General features: G+C 44.8%; 1 protein-coding gene across 54 annotated transcripts in view; it reads left to right on the plus strand.

Annotated features, from left to right (window-relative positions):
• Positions 1–13,636, plus strand: part of Ank3 (ankyrin 3, epithelial) — a 493,951-nt gene that overhangs the window by 388,054 nt on the left and 92,261 nt on the right. For 38 of the 54 annotated variants that reach the window (XM_011243299.2, NM_146005.3, NM_170688.2 and 35 more), the window contains 2 exons: positions 6,156–6,279; positions 10,855–10,957. The exons of 1 other annotated variant lie outside the window; for it this stretch is intronic. In XM_011243299.2, coding sequence (XP_011241601.1) covers positions 6,156–6,279; positions 10,855–10,957 — 227 coding nt within the window. Of the gene's footprint in view, positions 1–2; positions 4,653–6,155; positions 6,280–7,907; positions 7,920–10,854; positions 10,958–13,636 lie in introns of those variants that run through there. 15 more of the 54 variants (XM_011243293.2, XM_030244837.1, XM_006513126.3 and 12 more) reach the window with 5 other exon arrangements.

Here is a 13,636-nt window from a genome sequence, read left to right on the forward strand (position 1 = left end):
GGAGAGGGTGAGAAAGGGGACAAGGGAAGAAGGGAGGAAAGAAAAGAGAGGAGGGGGCAAAGGGTCCAAGCCTAGGGCTAGAAAATTCGTTCCCACATTAGGTCAAGAGCTGTTTTGTTGAGCCACATAGGAAGGATCGCTGAGAGCATGGTAAAGGTAGGATGCAGGATGGCTTCATATGATCCAAGGAGATAGTGCACCCGTCCGTTCCTCCACAGCCCTGAATATCATTTAGCTCAGTTTCTTTTTATTTCTGTCCTTGTACCTGAGGCTGTTCTAGCTTGTTTTCCAGGTAGACAGAGTTTACAACTCTTAAGTGCAGTCCTTTCAGGTAAAGGGAGTCTTCTCTCCATTCAGAGACGGGGAGGGGGGGATGGCTGGGCATGGTAGTGAAATGCAGCCAGTGGTATGGTCACTTGAGGGATGGTGGTTCTTCTGAGGTTCCTGTTGAATTCAGTTCACGGTGTATTGAAAACATTCCCCACGTGGTGGAATACTGACATAGATGGATTAGTAGTAAGATGAGTGGTGCCCAGATATCAATGCTTAGAAAGGCAGTAGTGCATGATGGGAGCTCACCTGATAGAATCTGCCACCCCACTTGCTTGAGGTCCTTGTCTGTACTCATCCTGCGGTCACAGCTGAGGTACAGAGCTGAGGAGAGTGCCCGTGACAGGCTGGGCAAGCACCGTGTGACCTCTGGACCTCATTTCTCATTTCCACCTTAGTTACCTGTTACAAAATAACAGCCTATGCCTACCCTCAGCATCTTAGTGGGTGCTTTCCATCCTTCTGGGCCAGCTGAGCTCAGGGATTGCCCTCGCTGTTCATGAGCTCATGAAGCAGCATCAGAAAGCGGCTGAGGCAGGAGTCACATGAGCAGGTGTGCAAGGTGGTGTCATTCAAAGTTGGGTTCTTCAGCTAGGATGTCTAGAACAGGAGAGAACTGACAAGCACTGACTGCCTCCTTCCCTCCCTCTCTCCTCTCCTCTTTCCTCTTCCTTGCCTTTGTCTCTTTCCCCTCCTTTCTCTCCTCCTCCTGTATGTCTCTTCCTTTCTCTGACCCCTCTCTCTCCCCCTGCCACCAACCTCTGCCTTGCTATCCATAAGCCTCAAGCTTCGTTATTATTGTTACGGCTGTGATGGTTTAAGGTTAATCACATTTCTTACATCGGACTGGCCAGGGATGAACAAGCATTTCCAAGGGGCCCGCTGAGAACCTGCAGTGTTTCTTCCTCTCGAACCTAGAGACCCTGGAAAGCCACTTTCCCAGGATTGTACTGCTCAAAACTCTAGGCAAGCAGATTCAAGTAAGGACCCTAAACAGGCAGAGGACAAGAGAGTTTAGCAAAGACTGGGTAGGGAGGGTAACTGGAGAGACAAACAGCTTTCCTGCCAGAACATAGCCGAACCTATTTATAACACGACTATCCAACCATTAATCCTAGCTACCACTGAAGCTATCAGGCTGTCAGTCAAGTGTGGATCCAGGCACTTCTTGGGAAGTGAAAATTTAGGGCCCTTGGTGCTTTATACATATTTACAACAGCGCTTCAGTATCAGAAACACTTAAGAATTTTATAATATACAAATATCAATAATAATAATATATAAATATTAAACCACACAGTTTAATATTAAATCAATACCTTTGCTGGCTTGAAAATATTTGAACCCAGGAAGCGGCTGATGCTGACTAATTTTGCTTTATTATAAAGAGGATTAGAGTCAGTCATGAAATTGAATAACAGTCCGTCTCACTCTGACCTCAGTATAACAGGGTGTTGTGCTAGGTGATAATTATGGGATGTCTCGCATGGAAAGGTGGGTAGTTTAGTTTTGTTGTTACTGTTTAATCATTTATTTGTAGGATAGACTTGCTAAGTCTGTTGATTTTGCGTTTATGGTAACTATATACCTTCATGACACAGAACCTGCCACTGGTCAAATGTCCCAGCAAGGTGAAGTGGTCACTTTGCTCAGAGTTTTTGTTACATTTCCAGGAAGTGGTAGGGAAGTCCTAGTTAGAATCACCTTTTGTAAAGGTCCAAACTGTGACTCAGAGATGTTAAATGATATTTTAAAGGGTCTCTGTTCATAACTGCGAGAGCTTGAATCTAAACCCAGAACACCTACCGCCTACTTTGACTTAGAAGGTCTACATTTTGGTGGAAACATGGGTTTACAAGCCACACTCACCCTCCATCAAGTTTAATCCCAGAAGAGTACTAAATCACCATAGCATGCAGATTTGGAAATAAAAACACAACCAACCTTCTTCATTCATTATTAATCACCAGTTCCAAAACTATAGGGCACTTCTAATATGCACTCCATCAGAGAGATCTCACCAGGCCACGTGAGAGGCTAGTCCCAGGCCCAGGACACCCCGGGCGGTTGGGAACGCCCCTCTCAGATGGTGAGCAGAAAGTGAGAGAGGAAGAAATTAGTCAGGTGAGAAAGAGCAAACGCCTGCCCAGGCTCAAAGTCTAAGAGTTAAAGAATCTGCAGCGACTGAAAGAACTAACTTTCTGACAGGTGGACAGGCTGGGGTGAAAGGCTAGCTGAGCGGGGTGGGGGATGGGGTGTGGGGGTGGGGGTGGGGAAGAAGCATTCCACATCCCAGGCTTGTGGGAACCAAATCTTGTGTAAAACGCCTTACAAAACACCTTGGCTTGTGGTTTTTAGATATGGAAAACAAAACAAAACAAAACAAAACAAACAAACAACAACAACAACAAAAACCAAGCAAACAAACAAACAAAAAAAAAACCCCAGCCTAGCATTCAGACCTTTCTCTTCCCGAAGCCTGGCTTCCCTCCCACGCATGTAGTGTCCTCTTGGCTTGCAGCCGGACTGAGCGGATTAAAACAGATCAACAGATCGTCTTAATATCGAGGAGTCATAGCCATTCGCTCATTCATGATCCCAGAGAACTCTGTTCCCCACTTGCCCCCTACAGATTCCGATCTCTCTGTGTTTAGGTAACAGGCCAAGAGGGTGGACCGAGTGATAGGGAAGGGCTTATCCGGCCCCCGGCTCTAGCTGGGGAACTATTGGCTGTAGATAGCAGGGGGTCAGGAAGAGTCACTCTTCTCTGGGGGTGTGGCCACAGGTAAGTTGCTTCTGCCCCATTGGATGGCTGCACACCCTTGTAGTTAGGGGCTGCACCTATGAGTTTTTAAAAACAAAGCTGTGAGAGGGATAGGGAGGTGAAGGAATACGGAAATGGCGGGGGGGGGGGGGGGGCGACGGATAAGATCGTATTGTGTTGTGCACATAACATTCTCGAAAAATAAATTTAAAGACCTTTTAAAAAAGACATACTGGGCACAATGGCTTAGGTTTCAAAGCGCTTTATTAACATCCTAGACTAACCACCCTGGTGTGTACATGAGAGCGTGCCATTGAAACGGCCTCTGCTCGGGCGTACCCCGGTGGAACCTGCGGAGAGCTGGCTCTCTCATTGCCCACAGAAGCAGGACGCTTCCCCATAGGAGAGAAGCCCCACGTTTCAGAGTCGAGACGTTTTAATAGGAAGGTGGCAAGGGTCACCTGCTGAGCTAAGTCTTCTCCTCCTGGCCACTGTCACCCCATTCTTCGGGGACCCTCTCAGAAGTGAGAAGCAGAGACTCTCTGAGCGTGTTCACGAATGGAGAGAACTCTTGCCCCAACTCCAGCAGAACACTTCCCCAGTCTCTGTCTCTGTCTCTGTCTCTGTCTCTGTCTCTGTCTCTGTCTCTGTCTCTCTCTCTCTCTCTCTCTCTCTCTCTCTCTCTCTCCCTGTTGATCTGTGTGTTTGATCTGAGGTGTCCCTGGGAACTCTAGTGTCACAGCTGCTTCCCCAGCCCAGCAGTTTCCCAACCTCCACCCAAGGGCAGGCCCTCCCTTCTTTCCTGCCCTCCTTCCACCTGACAGGGACCATAAATAACAGAGGCTCCCGGTGTTCCCAGCCGAGAACAAAGTTGAAAGTTTGCCTGCAGCTCCCGGCCACTCCTGCTCCCGGGCCCTTCTTTGTTTTCTCCCTGGGTTTGTTTTTCTTCTACCTGGCTTGGCTGTTTCTTCATTCACTTTTGAGAAGAGCCCGTCTCCAAATCGCCCAGTTACACAAGTGCCCGGGGCTCTCTGGACTTGTGAGGGTCCCTGCTACTCTGACTGCCCTGGTATCAAGTTACTGAAAGTCTACACCCAGGCAGTCCTCATATTTACATACAAATAACTCCTGGGTTTGCTTTTATGTCACTATTGGGTCCTGCAAGAGGCTTGCCAGAGCGTCCTTAATCCAATCAGGAGGCACTTTGAAAGGATGTCTGTTGAGCGGTCAGAAGGATGTTCGTCGCTATTAAGTGTTGCCACACAAAATTTTTCGCATGTTTCGGTCTGAGTTTTTTTTTTTTTTTAAATCTTCGGAGTTAAAAAAGTGAGGAATGATGTACAGCTGCTCAGTTGCCTTCGACAGCTTGGAGATGCTGAGGGAAACGCTGCAGCCCTGGTGAAGAAGATCTGACTAGGGACGGGTTTGGATCCATACCAGGCTGGTGTGGATTGGGGCTGGTGTGGACGGCTTACTCTAAACCCCTGCTTAAGGAATTCCTGGAAGCCTCGGGAAAGTACTCCCCAACCAGTCGTGGTGGAAATGGCTTTGCCACACAGTAAGATCTTTCTTTAATTCCTGCTTGGAGGGCTCTGGTTTGGTTTCTGATGGAGAAATATGCAAATACCCCTCCCCTTGGAATACTTGACCTAGTGTGAAACAGAGTAACATCCGGAAGATGATCTGTTTACTGTTTTACATTTGGAAAAAAAAAAAAAAAGAAGAAGAAGAAAGAAAGAAAGTAGTTACCAGTGTGTTTCAAGACCTGATTGGTTGCTAAAAAGTTGAGCTCCTGTGGTTTCGAGAGAGTTGAAATGAATGGGAATTGTAAACAGCAGTGAATGGAGAAGCGAGCCATGAATCATTTGCCTCTGAGAGAACCTAGCATATACACATTTGGAACCTCTTTGGGCCAGCCAGCTTGTATCTAGAAAGGGAAGGAAAGGAATTTTAAAGAGAGACCGGGTTTGCTCGAGTGGAGGGAACTTTTGTTGCGCCGCCTGTGCTATACTTTGAGAGGGATGGGAACTATCCCAGAGGGCAAAAGACGATTGAAAAACCTGCCCCGTTGCTCTTGGAATGTGGTTTTCCGTGTGAGCTCACTAGGCACACAGAGAGCTTGGAAGAGCATTTTGCATGCATTAACTCTTTGTGTGGATAGTTGGAGCACAGTTCCTCTGGTTCCCCCCTTCTGGCTGCAGGAGCCCCTAGGTCAGGGCTAGTCTTTTAGAAGGCAGAATTAGTTACTTTGCAAGTAGACCTCAAGCAAGCGGTGGGAACAGCTGAGCTGACTCGTTAATCTGAGAGATTTAGAAACGGTTCAAAGTTAGTGTGCTCCGAGGTCTCCCAGGCAGGCGGGTCCTGCTCCCACCAGTAACTCCCGAAACTCGGAATAGATATGCCCCAGCCTGAAATCCTAAGAGGAAACTGGTTTAAAAAAACACCGCCAATCTCTTTCCTAGGCAGGTGAGATAGCTCAGTTGGTTTAAAAGCACTTGCTCAGCCTGACTCAGTTTGACCCTGAAACCCACGTAATGGAAGGCAAGAACTGACTCGAACGGTTGTCCTCTGACCTCCACAGGTGCCCTTTGGCACGTGCACACTAACACACACAAGCCAATAACTAAATAAAGCCGTTCCCTTCCCTCACTTTAAGGACAGTATTGGTGACATATTAGGCCTCATTGTGCAGGCTGTGTCCATTCAAACAAGATGCCATCATCATCATGGGTGGTAAAGTGGGGGGGGGGGGGCGTGACTCACCTGATAGATAAGCTTCATCGCTTAATGCACTGAACCTGGGAGGCAGGGAGTGGGTAGGGGTCATGCTTACATCGATCATCAACACTAATTGAGCTTGCTTCTTTGGTCAGCCCCTGCAATGGGGAACTAACCTCTCCCTCCACTGTTTCTTTCTTCTGTATGGCAGTTAAAAAAATAAAATAAAATAAAACCTACAGGGGTGCCTGGGAAGGAGATTACACCATGAGAGTCTCTTTTCTCCCTGATGGCCACATAGTCAAGAGGGAGGGCTTCTGACTGGCTTGTTCTCCACCTGCAGGTGAAGATGCCATCACAGGGGACACTGACAAGTATCTCGGGCCACAGGACCTTAAGGAGCTAGGTGATGACTCCCTGCCAGCAGAAGGTTACGTAGGCTTCAGTCTTGGAGCCCGTTCTGCCAGGTACTGTATTATCGCTGGGGGATTTTCTTTTTTTTTTTTTTTTCTTATTCGGTGTTTGCTTACAACAACCATGATCTGTCATGAGCCAGCATCATTCCCATCTCCCTCACGGCTCCAGAATGCACTCTTTGGATGCCATGTGAATCCTGTGGCATGTTCTTGATGTGAACACACACTTGTGCATGTGCACACAAGCACACACACTGGTTTGTTTGTTTTTTGTTTTTTTTTTCCTCATCATTTGCAGTGTGTAGTCTCTCTCGTGTGCTAGAACAGGTCAATCTTTGCTCTTCCCATCTCCCTCTTTGCAGTTGGCTTCCAGCAGAGTACCACATGAGCTCCCCGATAAATGGGCAAAAACCAACCCGAGTCTCATGTTTCAAAAGTAGCTTGCTCTGTATTGGAAGACCTTTCTTGTTACGCTGTGTAAGAAATTTGCATACGGACCATTTGCTGTATTGGTTGGTGAAGAATTAAATTCGTGGTTCCCTTGATGATAAAAACAAACTGTAAACTGTCTTCCATGCATTGGCAATTTAGGTTGTGCCATCAGTGTGCCATCAGTGTGTTGGTCACCAGGCCTGCTAGGAGTGCGACTGTGACTTTAGTCACTAATTCAGCCGGTACAACTGAAGGGGAAAAGCCTTGACTTATAAGTCACTCACTGTGTGAAGGAACCGGATCTTGTCCAAAAGGCTGGGAATTCTTTTCCCCTGGTGTGGCTCAACAGCGTGTTTGCTGACTGTCAAGTTATTTTAAAGCTAATAATTAAACCTTCTAAGCTAGAGCCCCGAGGACATTTTCCTATGGTTCAGGAATCCGCTGTAAAAAGTTTCATTGTCCAATAGTAAATGGCTCTTCCCACAAAGTAAACCCTGGGGATTGTTCCCCGTGTGGTGAGTGAAACCAGTTTAGATACTGCTTGGTCTTTGGAGTCTCAACATGAGCCAGTACAAGTTTTTCTTTAGAAATCCATTCCTAAAAGGCTTGCGAAGCTGATAGAAGCAGGTGTCACCAACGAGAAGACAAAGGGGAGCTTTTAAAATGCACAATATTTCAATCACAGATTCTAGGAAGTTATAACTAAAACACATGGGCCCAGCAAGCATCTTGATTTTTTTTTTTTTTTTTTTTTTGGTCTTTTATAGAGACTTGGGTACCATTTATACTCCTGCAGCAAGCTGCCTTCTCCTTCCTTGCTAGAAAACTCTAGCCATTTGCTTCCAGTGTGCTATGAAACCTGGGTGCTGCCTCTTGTAATTATTTTTTTGTCTTAAGATAATGTTAAGGATTTCCTGTCTCTGATTTTGACTGAGCCATTACTGATCACTGTTACTTGTACGCATGGCGACTCATGTTATGCTCAGAGGCAAATATTTTTCGTAGTGTGTGTTTATAGCTATCTCTTCACTTTAAATTATTAATAATTTAATGTTTCTAAAGCATATCATTGAAGCATTATCAAGTCAATTATCCTGAATGTAACATTTAAAGGGACATTCACTGTATGATTCATTCAACTATAACATTTGTTTTTTTTCTTTTTTTCCCTGTCTGATTTTATTTTATTTTTACATTCCTTTTCTCTTGGTTTTACTTTTTTTTTTTCTAAAAATACCTTAAAATAGTCCCAAGATAAGGTAAGAAATGTGGCGCTTCTGTAGTGTTACTCTGCCTGTCCCCAACCCATATTCCCATTTTTTTTTTTTTTGGTTTGGTTTTTGTTTTTTGACATTTGTGCTGTGCTGTGCTGTGCTGTGCTAGCCTACAATGTGCTTTTTAAAAAAATTCTTTTTTTTTTTTTTTTTTTGTTTTAGGAAATCAGTTATGCTTGGGAAAGGGGAAAAACAAAAATCTGTGAAAAAGAAATCTTACCTATATAATAGTGAATGAACAGTTAAGCAGTTCACCCTCCCTTAACAAGTTTTATAGAACGCATGACCAAAGTAAAAAGGGTTTGTTGGTTCTAAAGAAAAGTCCAGTCTGTTTGCTGGTGGCTGCTTGTTTGAGCTGTCCTAGACATCCTAATAACGTTTTAGCCCAAGGAAGCACGGTTTTCTAACGGGTCCTGCATCTAACACTTAAGTTACAACGATGGCTACAAATAATCTCCTGACCATAGTCAAAAAACAACTGAAGGCTATATGGTGATGGTGCACGCCTTTAATCCCAGCACTCTGGAGGCAGAGGCAGGTGGATCTCTTGAGTTTGAGGCTAGCCTGGTGTACAGAACAAGTTCCAGGACAGCCAGGGAACGCTACACAAAGAATCTTGTCTTGAAAAAGCAAAGCAAAACATAACAACAAATCAACTTAAAGCTTTCTAGATGCCCTTATGTAAACAATCAACGTTTTTCTGGTCCCGAGTGTTCGGTGGTGAATCAGGGCGTTGGGGTGACCCTTGGTAGGTTCCCTTAGGAATCACAACTTGAAGCCTTTCTGTGGTCAGAACCAAGTCTGAGCTCTGACCTGCAGCTGCCACTGAAGGACAATCAGGGGGGCGAAGGATTCACAAAGCTTACATTTGAAAGTGGGAAAGATCACAATTACGTAACCCCTCTTAAAAGCTTTTAAATGTTTGCCTATAGACGCCTACAACTACGGCCCATCTCTGATGTATCATGTAATGCCGGTCCTGATTTGCAGAAATGTGTGATTTAGAAAGTAAAAGAACAGTAATGAAGGAAAGCGCTCAAGCAAAGCTTTATTGAAGAGATACTAAGGGTCTAGAAAGAGGAATAATATGAAGAAAAAAAGATGAGAAAGAAAGCTTGGTCACATGACCAGCATGGCCATGCAGCCCCGTGGCCTCCTGGGGAAGCGCCTCTGTGCCTGGATGGCGCTGGACACAGTCAGTAAATATTTGCTAAGCATGTTTGGTAACGGCCTTGGAATGAATGTTAGTTGTGAGTCAGAGCCATGAACATGAGATTCAGTGAAAGCTGAGACTCTGGTCCTGAAGGAACGACCCAGCCTCTGCGTAGTAGCACTTAGAGTGATGTGTGTAATGGCTGATGATATTGCAGCCAGCAGGCACTGGGGAGGAGATCCCACTGTGCAAAGCGGGCATGTATTCCTTGTTGTAGTCTTTGCTGGCTTCCCACTTGCACATGCGCACAAGGCAAAGATGATGCCAAAATCTGACTGAGTCAACTGCTAGAGATGCCATGACTCCAGCTTGGACACTCGTTATCAGTTAAGTAGGCAATATTACAAAGCAAACTACTAATTTCCCATGGTCCTCATTCTCTATGAGGACCATGATATTACCAATGAGGACCCCAAGATAAAAGGGGTCAGTGTGTATAACACTAGTTGGAGATATATTATGGTAGGAGAGTCAAGTCTACGCTTCACCTCAGCTCTTTCCCATCCGGAAGCTCTGCTTCATGAAGGGTTAGATGGGAAACCTCGTCACAAAGAGGTGACAGAATATCCTTTTCTGAAAGCCTGCCAGTTAAGTAGAGTAGCGAGAGTGGATATTGGAGCTGTTCCTCGAAGCCACCATCCTCCTCCTTCCCAGAGGATCATGAGAAAGCCATTAACCCAAGACTCAGATTAGTGATAACCGTGCTTCACAGGACTTAGGTGGATATGTGGAGCCTTAACCAAGATGATATTTTAGAATCATCCTCCCATGTCCTCATAATCTACTGGCTTTCAGTTTAAGGGTCCACACAGGCAGAGTGTGGGCTGCACCCTGAAAAATTCAGGGACGGTCTATGGGAGAGTCTAGAAAGGATAAGAGTATCGAGAAGAAAGAAGAAAAGAGTCAAACCAAGGAAAAGAAGGATGTGAATACAGGGTATGTGAATATCTACTGGAATACAACCAACAACAGTTTCTATTCCCCTTCTTGAAACTGTCCTTGAGAGACAGCTCCAAACCAGAGCTCTTAGTATGCAAAGCCAGAGCTGATTTCCAATGACTCACTCACAGACCCTACCTCAGCAGACACAGTCCCAGCTAAGTGTAAAAAGTGCCATAGTCGGACTGGAAGAGGCACCTCTAACAAAGCCTTCCTCTTAAACACTCTTGTTGGGGCCAGAGAGATGGTTCAGTGGTGAAGAGCACTGGCAATTCTTCCATAGGACTTGGGTTCAATTCCCAGCACCCACAGGGCAGCCCATAGCTGTGTGTTCCTCCAATTCCAGGGAATCCGACAACCTCACACAGACGTATATGGAGGCAAAACACCAATGCACATAAAATAAGTAAATCATGAAAAAAAAGAAAGAAAGAAAAAAGAAAACTAGTGTTATCAGATAGCAAATCTTTTCAGTGCCGTGCTGGTTCCGTGCCATAGCAGAGTATCTAAAGTCACCATGTGTTTCACCTCAGATTTGACCCCAAATTGTCCAGATTTTAAGATCTCAATTGTGAAATTCAGTCTATCTAAAGAATTTAATTTTGATACCTTTTCTTTAAAAAACAAAACAAAACAAAACAAATTTTTAAAAAAGCACATTTGTCGGTATTTTTAGCCATCTTGCCTGTTCTTAAAATTGCATGCCTTTATTTTCTTTCATCCCATCATCACCTCCCACTGTTGAATGGGTGACTGTAAATACAACAGCCTCCGCTCCTTCAGTTCGGATAGGTCCTACACCTTGAACAGAAGCTCCTACGCAAGGGACAGCATGATGATAGAGGAACTTCTGGTACCATCCAAAGAGCAGGTAAGCTCTCGGTCCTATATATATAATCTAAATCAAATCTGCATGTCTATACCTATATCTAGTGTATCTGTTTATATCATCTATGATATTTTTGATTTAGTGTTTGTAAGTTTGCAGATACTAGCCAGTTAAAGAAAACCAAGAGTTGTACCATCATCAGAAATGGCTCTCTCTTTTGTGTATCCCATGGAGGGGAACTCGTGGCATCTTGGAAAAGACACCTATACCTTTCTTGTCTCTAAGTCAAATGCATTTGCTGTGCAGTTAGCTGACATTATTTGCGTGAATGGTTGCTAAGTGAAGAGTGCGTGTCCACTGGAAGTATATGACGAGCCATCATAGATTAAACCAGTCCTGCTTTGGGTCTGTTCAGTTCGGGGGGGGGGGGCGGTTCTCGAGGCATAGTAGCATTTTCTGCTGTCACAGCATCTCTGTGGTTTCATCTGTTGCTTGTTTAGTTTCTCCTTTCTGGTTTTCTGGTTGACTGGGTAGTTCATGCTGTCAGAAGACCCAGGGATACAGTCCTGCTGCACATGGATTGAGAATGGTTCTAGAAAAATGTAGAGACACACACAGTGCCTGGTTTTGAATGGTCACAGTAGGGTCCTAGTGATTGATGAATCTGCGAGGACCGTAAACCAACTTGAAAGTAGCTTGTGGTATCTGACGGCACAAGGTGATGACAGTCACCCACACCCAAGCTAGAGTTCAGCAATAGGTGGTCAGCCCTTTGGAACTCCCACGTGTCTGGGCATGCTGATGTCACACCCACGGGTGTGTGTCGTACTTCGCAATGACCTGTAGTGAATGCTACATTATACTGGCTAGAATGTTCTTAATAAGCAGGCCTTCCAGCGGGAAATACAGAGGCTTTCCATTGTCAGACTTTAAAGAAAAATAACCATTGTATAATGATTATAGGTGTGGCATGTCATAGGTTTTAGGTGGGCGTAAGTCCGAGACAGCCTGTAGTAAGAAACTAGTAATCGACCATGCTCTCTTAGGTACCTGGTATCACCAGGTGTTGGTAGAGACTTTCTAAAGAGCCTGGTATACTCATCCTGGTTTTTGTACATTCCCAGTTACATGAGGTAGTAGACAATATATTGATGTCATTCTCTGTGCAAAACTTTATACTCATACAAGACCCATTGTGGACTCCTCATTAAATAGAACTGTGGCCATCACTTCTTATTAGCTATTCATTTCAGAGACAGGGTCCAAAATTATGATGTTTTCCACCATCAGCACCACACCATATCTGTGGAGATACACCATGGCCAAGGCAACTTATAAAAGAAAGCATTTAATTGAGAACTTGGCTTACATTTTCAGAGAGTGAGGGAGCATGGCGGCAGGCAGGCAGGCAGGCAGGCATGGCGCTGGAGCAGTAGCTAAGGACTTAAATCTGATTCACAAGCAGGTAACAGAAAGAGAGAGACGCAGCCTGGCATGGGCTTTTGAAACCTCAATGACCCACCAGAATCAAAGTATAAATCAAAAATAAATGTTCTTGATGTTCCTTGCTTCCCTGGGTTGGTTCGTAGCTTTTACCAAGAAGGATAAACTCAGAACTAATGAACTGTGAAAAGAAAGACCCAAAGCTTCGAGATGAAGCTAGTGCCCTTGGGGTCAGTTAGCAGCTTCAGTCTTAGAAACACCTATGGCGGTGGTTCTCAACCTTCCTAATGCTGTGACCCCTTAATACACCTCATGATGTGGTGACCACCAATCTTAAAATTATTTTCATTGCAACTTCATAACTATAATTTTGCTACTGTTATGAATCATAATGTAAATATATGTTCTCTGATGATCTTGGGTTACCCCTACGAAAGGGTCGTTCAACCCCCAAAGGGGTCATGACCCACAGGTTGAGAACCACTGACCTATGTGGACATCTCTACCCTCCTACAATCAGTCAAAGAGACCACAGCACACCAGGAGCCTTTAAGGGGGGAAAAAGCAAACAAAACCCCAAGAATAATTGTAGAGATCAGACTAGGTTGTTGGTGAAGACTACTAAGTCAAGTCCTTGACCAACATGGGGGGGAGTGTGAATCGTAAACAAATGGTTTAGAGGACTAGAGAGATGGCTCAGTGGTTAAGAGCACTGATTGCTCTTCCAGAGGTCCTGAGTTAAATTCCCAGCAACCACATGGTGGCTCACAACCATCTGTAGTGGGATCCAATGCCCTCTTCTGGTGTCTCTGAAGACAGCTACAGTGTACTCACATACATACATACATACACACACATACATATACATACATACATACATAGAATGAATAAATGAATGAATAAATCAATCTTTTTAAAAAAAAATGTTTTAGGGGCAGAGATGGCACATGCCTTTAACCCTAACACTCTGGAGACAAGGTTGGATCTCTTTGAGTTCAAGACCAGTCTGGTCTACAGAGCAAGTCCCAGGACAGCCAGTGCTACACAGAGAAACCCTTTCTCAAAAACAAATAGTTTTAATCAAGGTTATGCAGGAGAGTCTGTGTGTTACAGGGGAACAAACACATCCCCGAGTTTTCAGGAATGAATGAATTAAGCAGTTACTTACTTCCCAACAGTTCATCTCTAGAGCAGAAAAAGCAAATTTGATGGTGTGTATATGTGTGTGTGTGTGTGGGGGGTTGTTTTTTGTTTTGCAGGTGTGGATGCACGGTGTGC

Source organism: Mus musculus, chromosome 10 (assembly GCF_000001635.26).
Source record: "Mus musculus strain C57BL/6J chromosome 10, GRCm38.p6 C57BL/6J".
NCBI classification, from domain to species: Eukaryota; Metazoa; Chordata; class Mammalia; order Rodentia; family Muridae; genus Mus; species Mus musculus.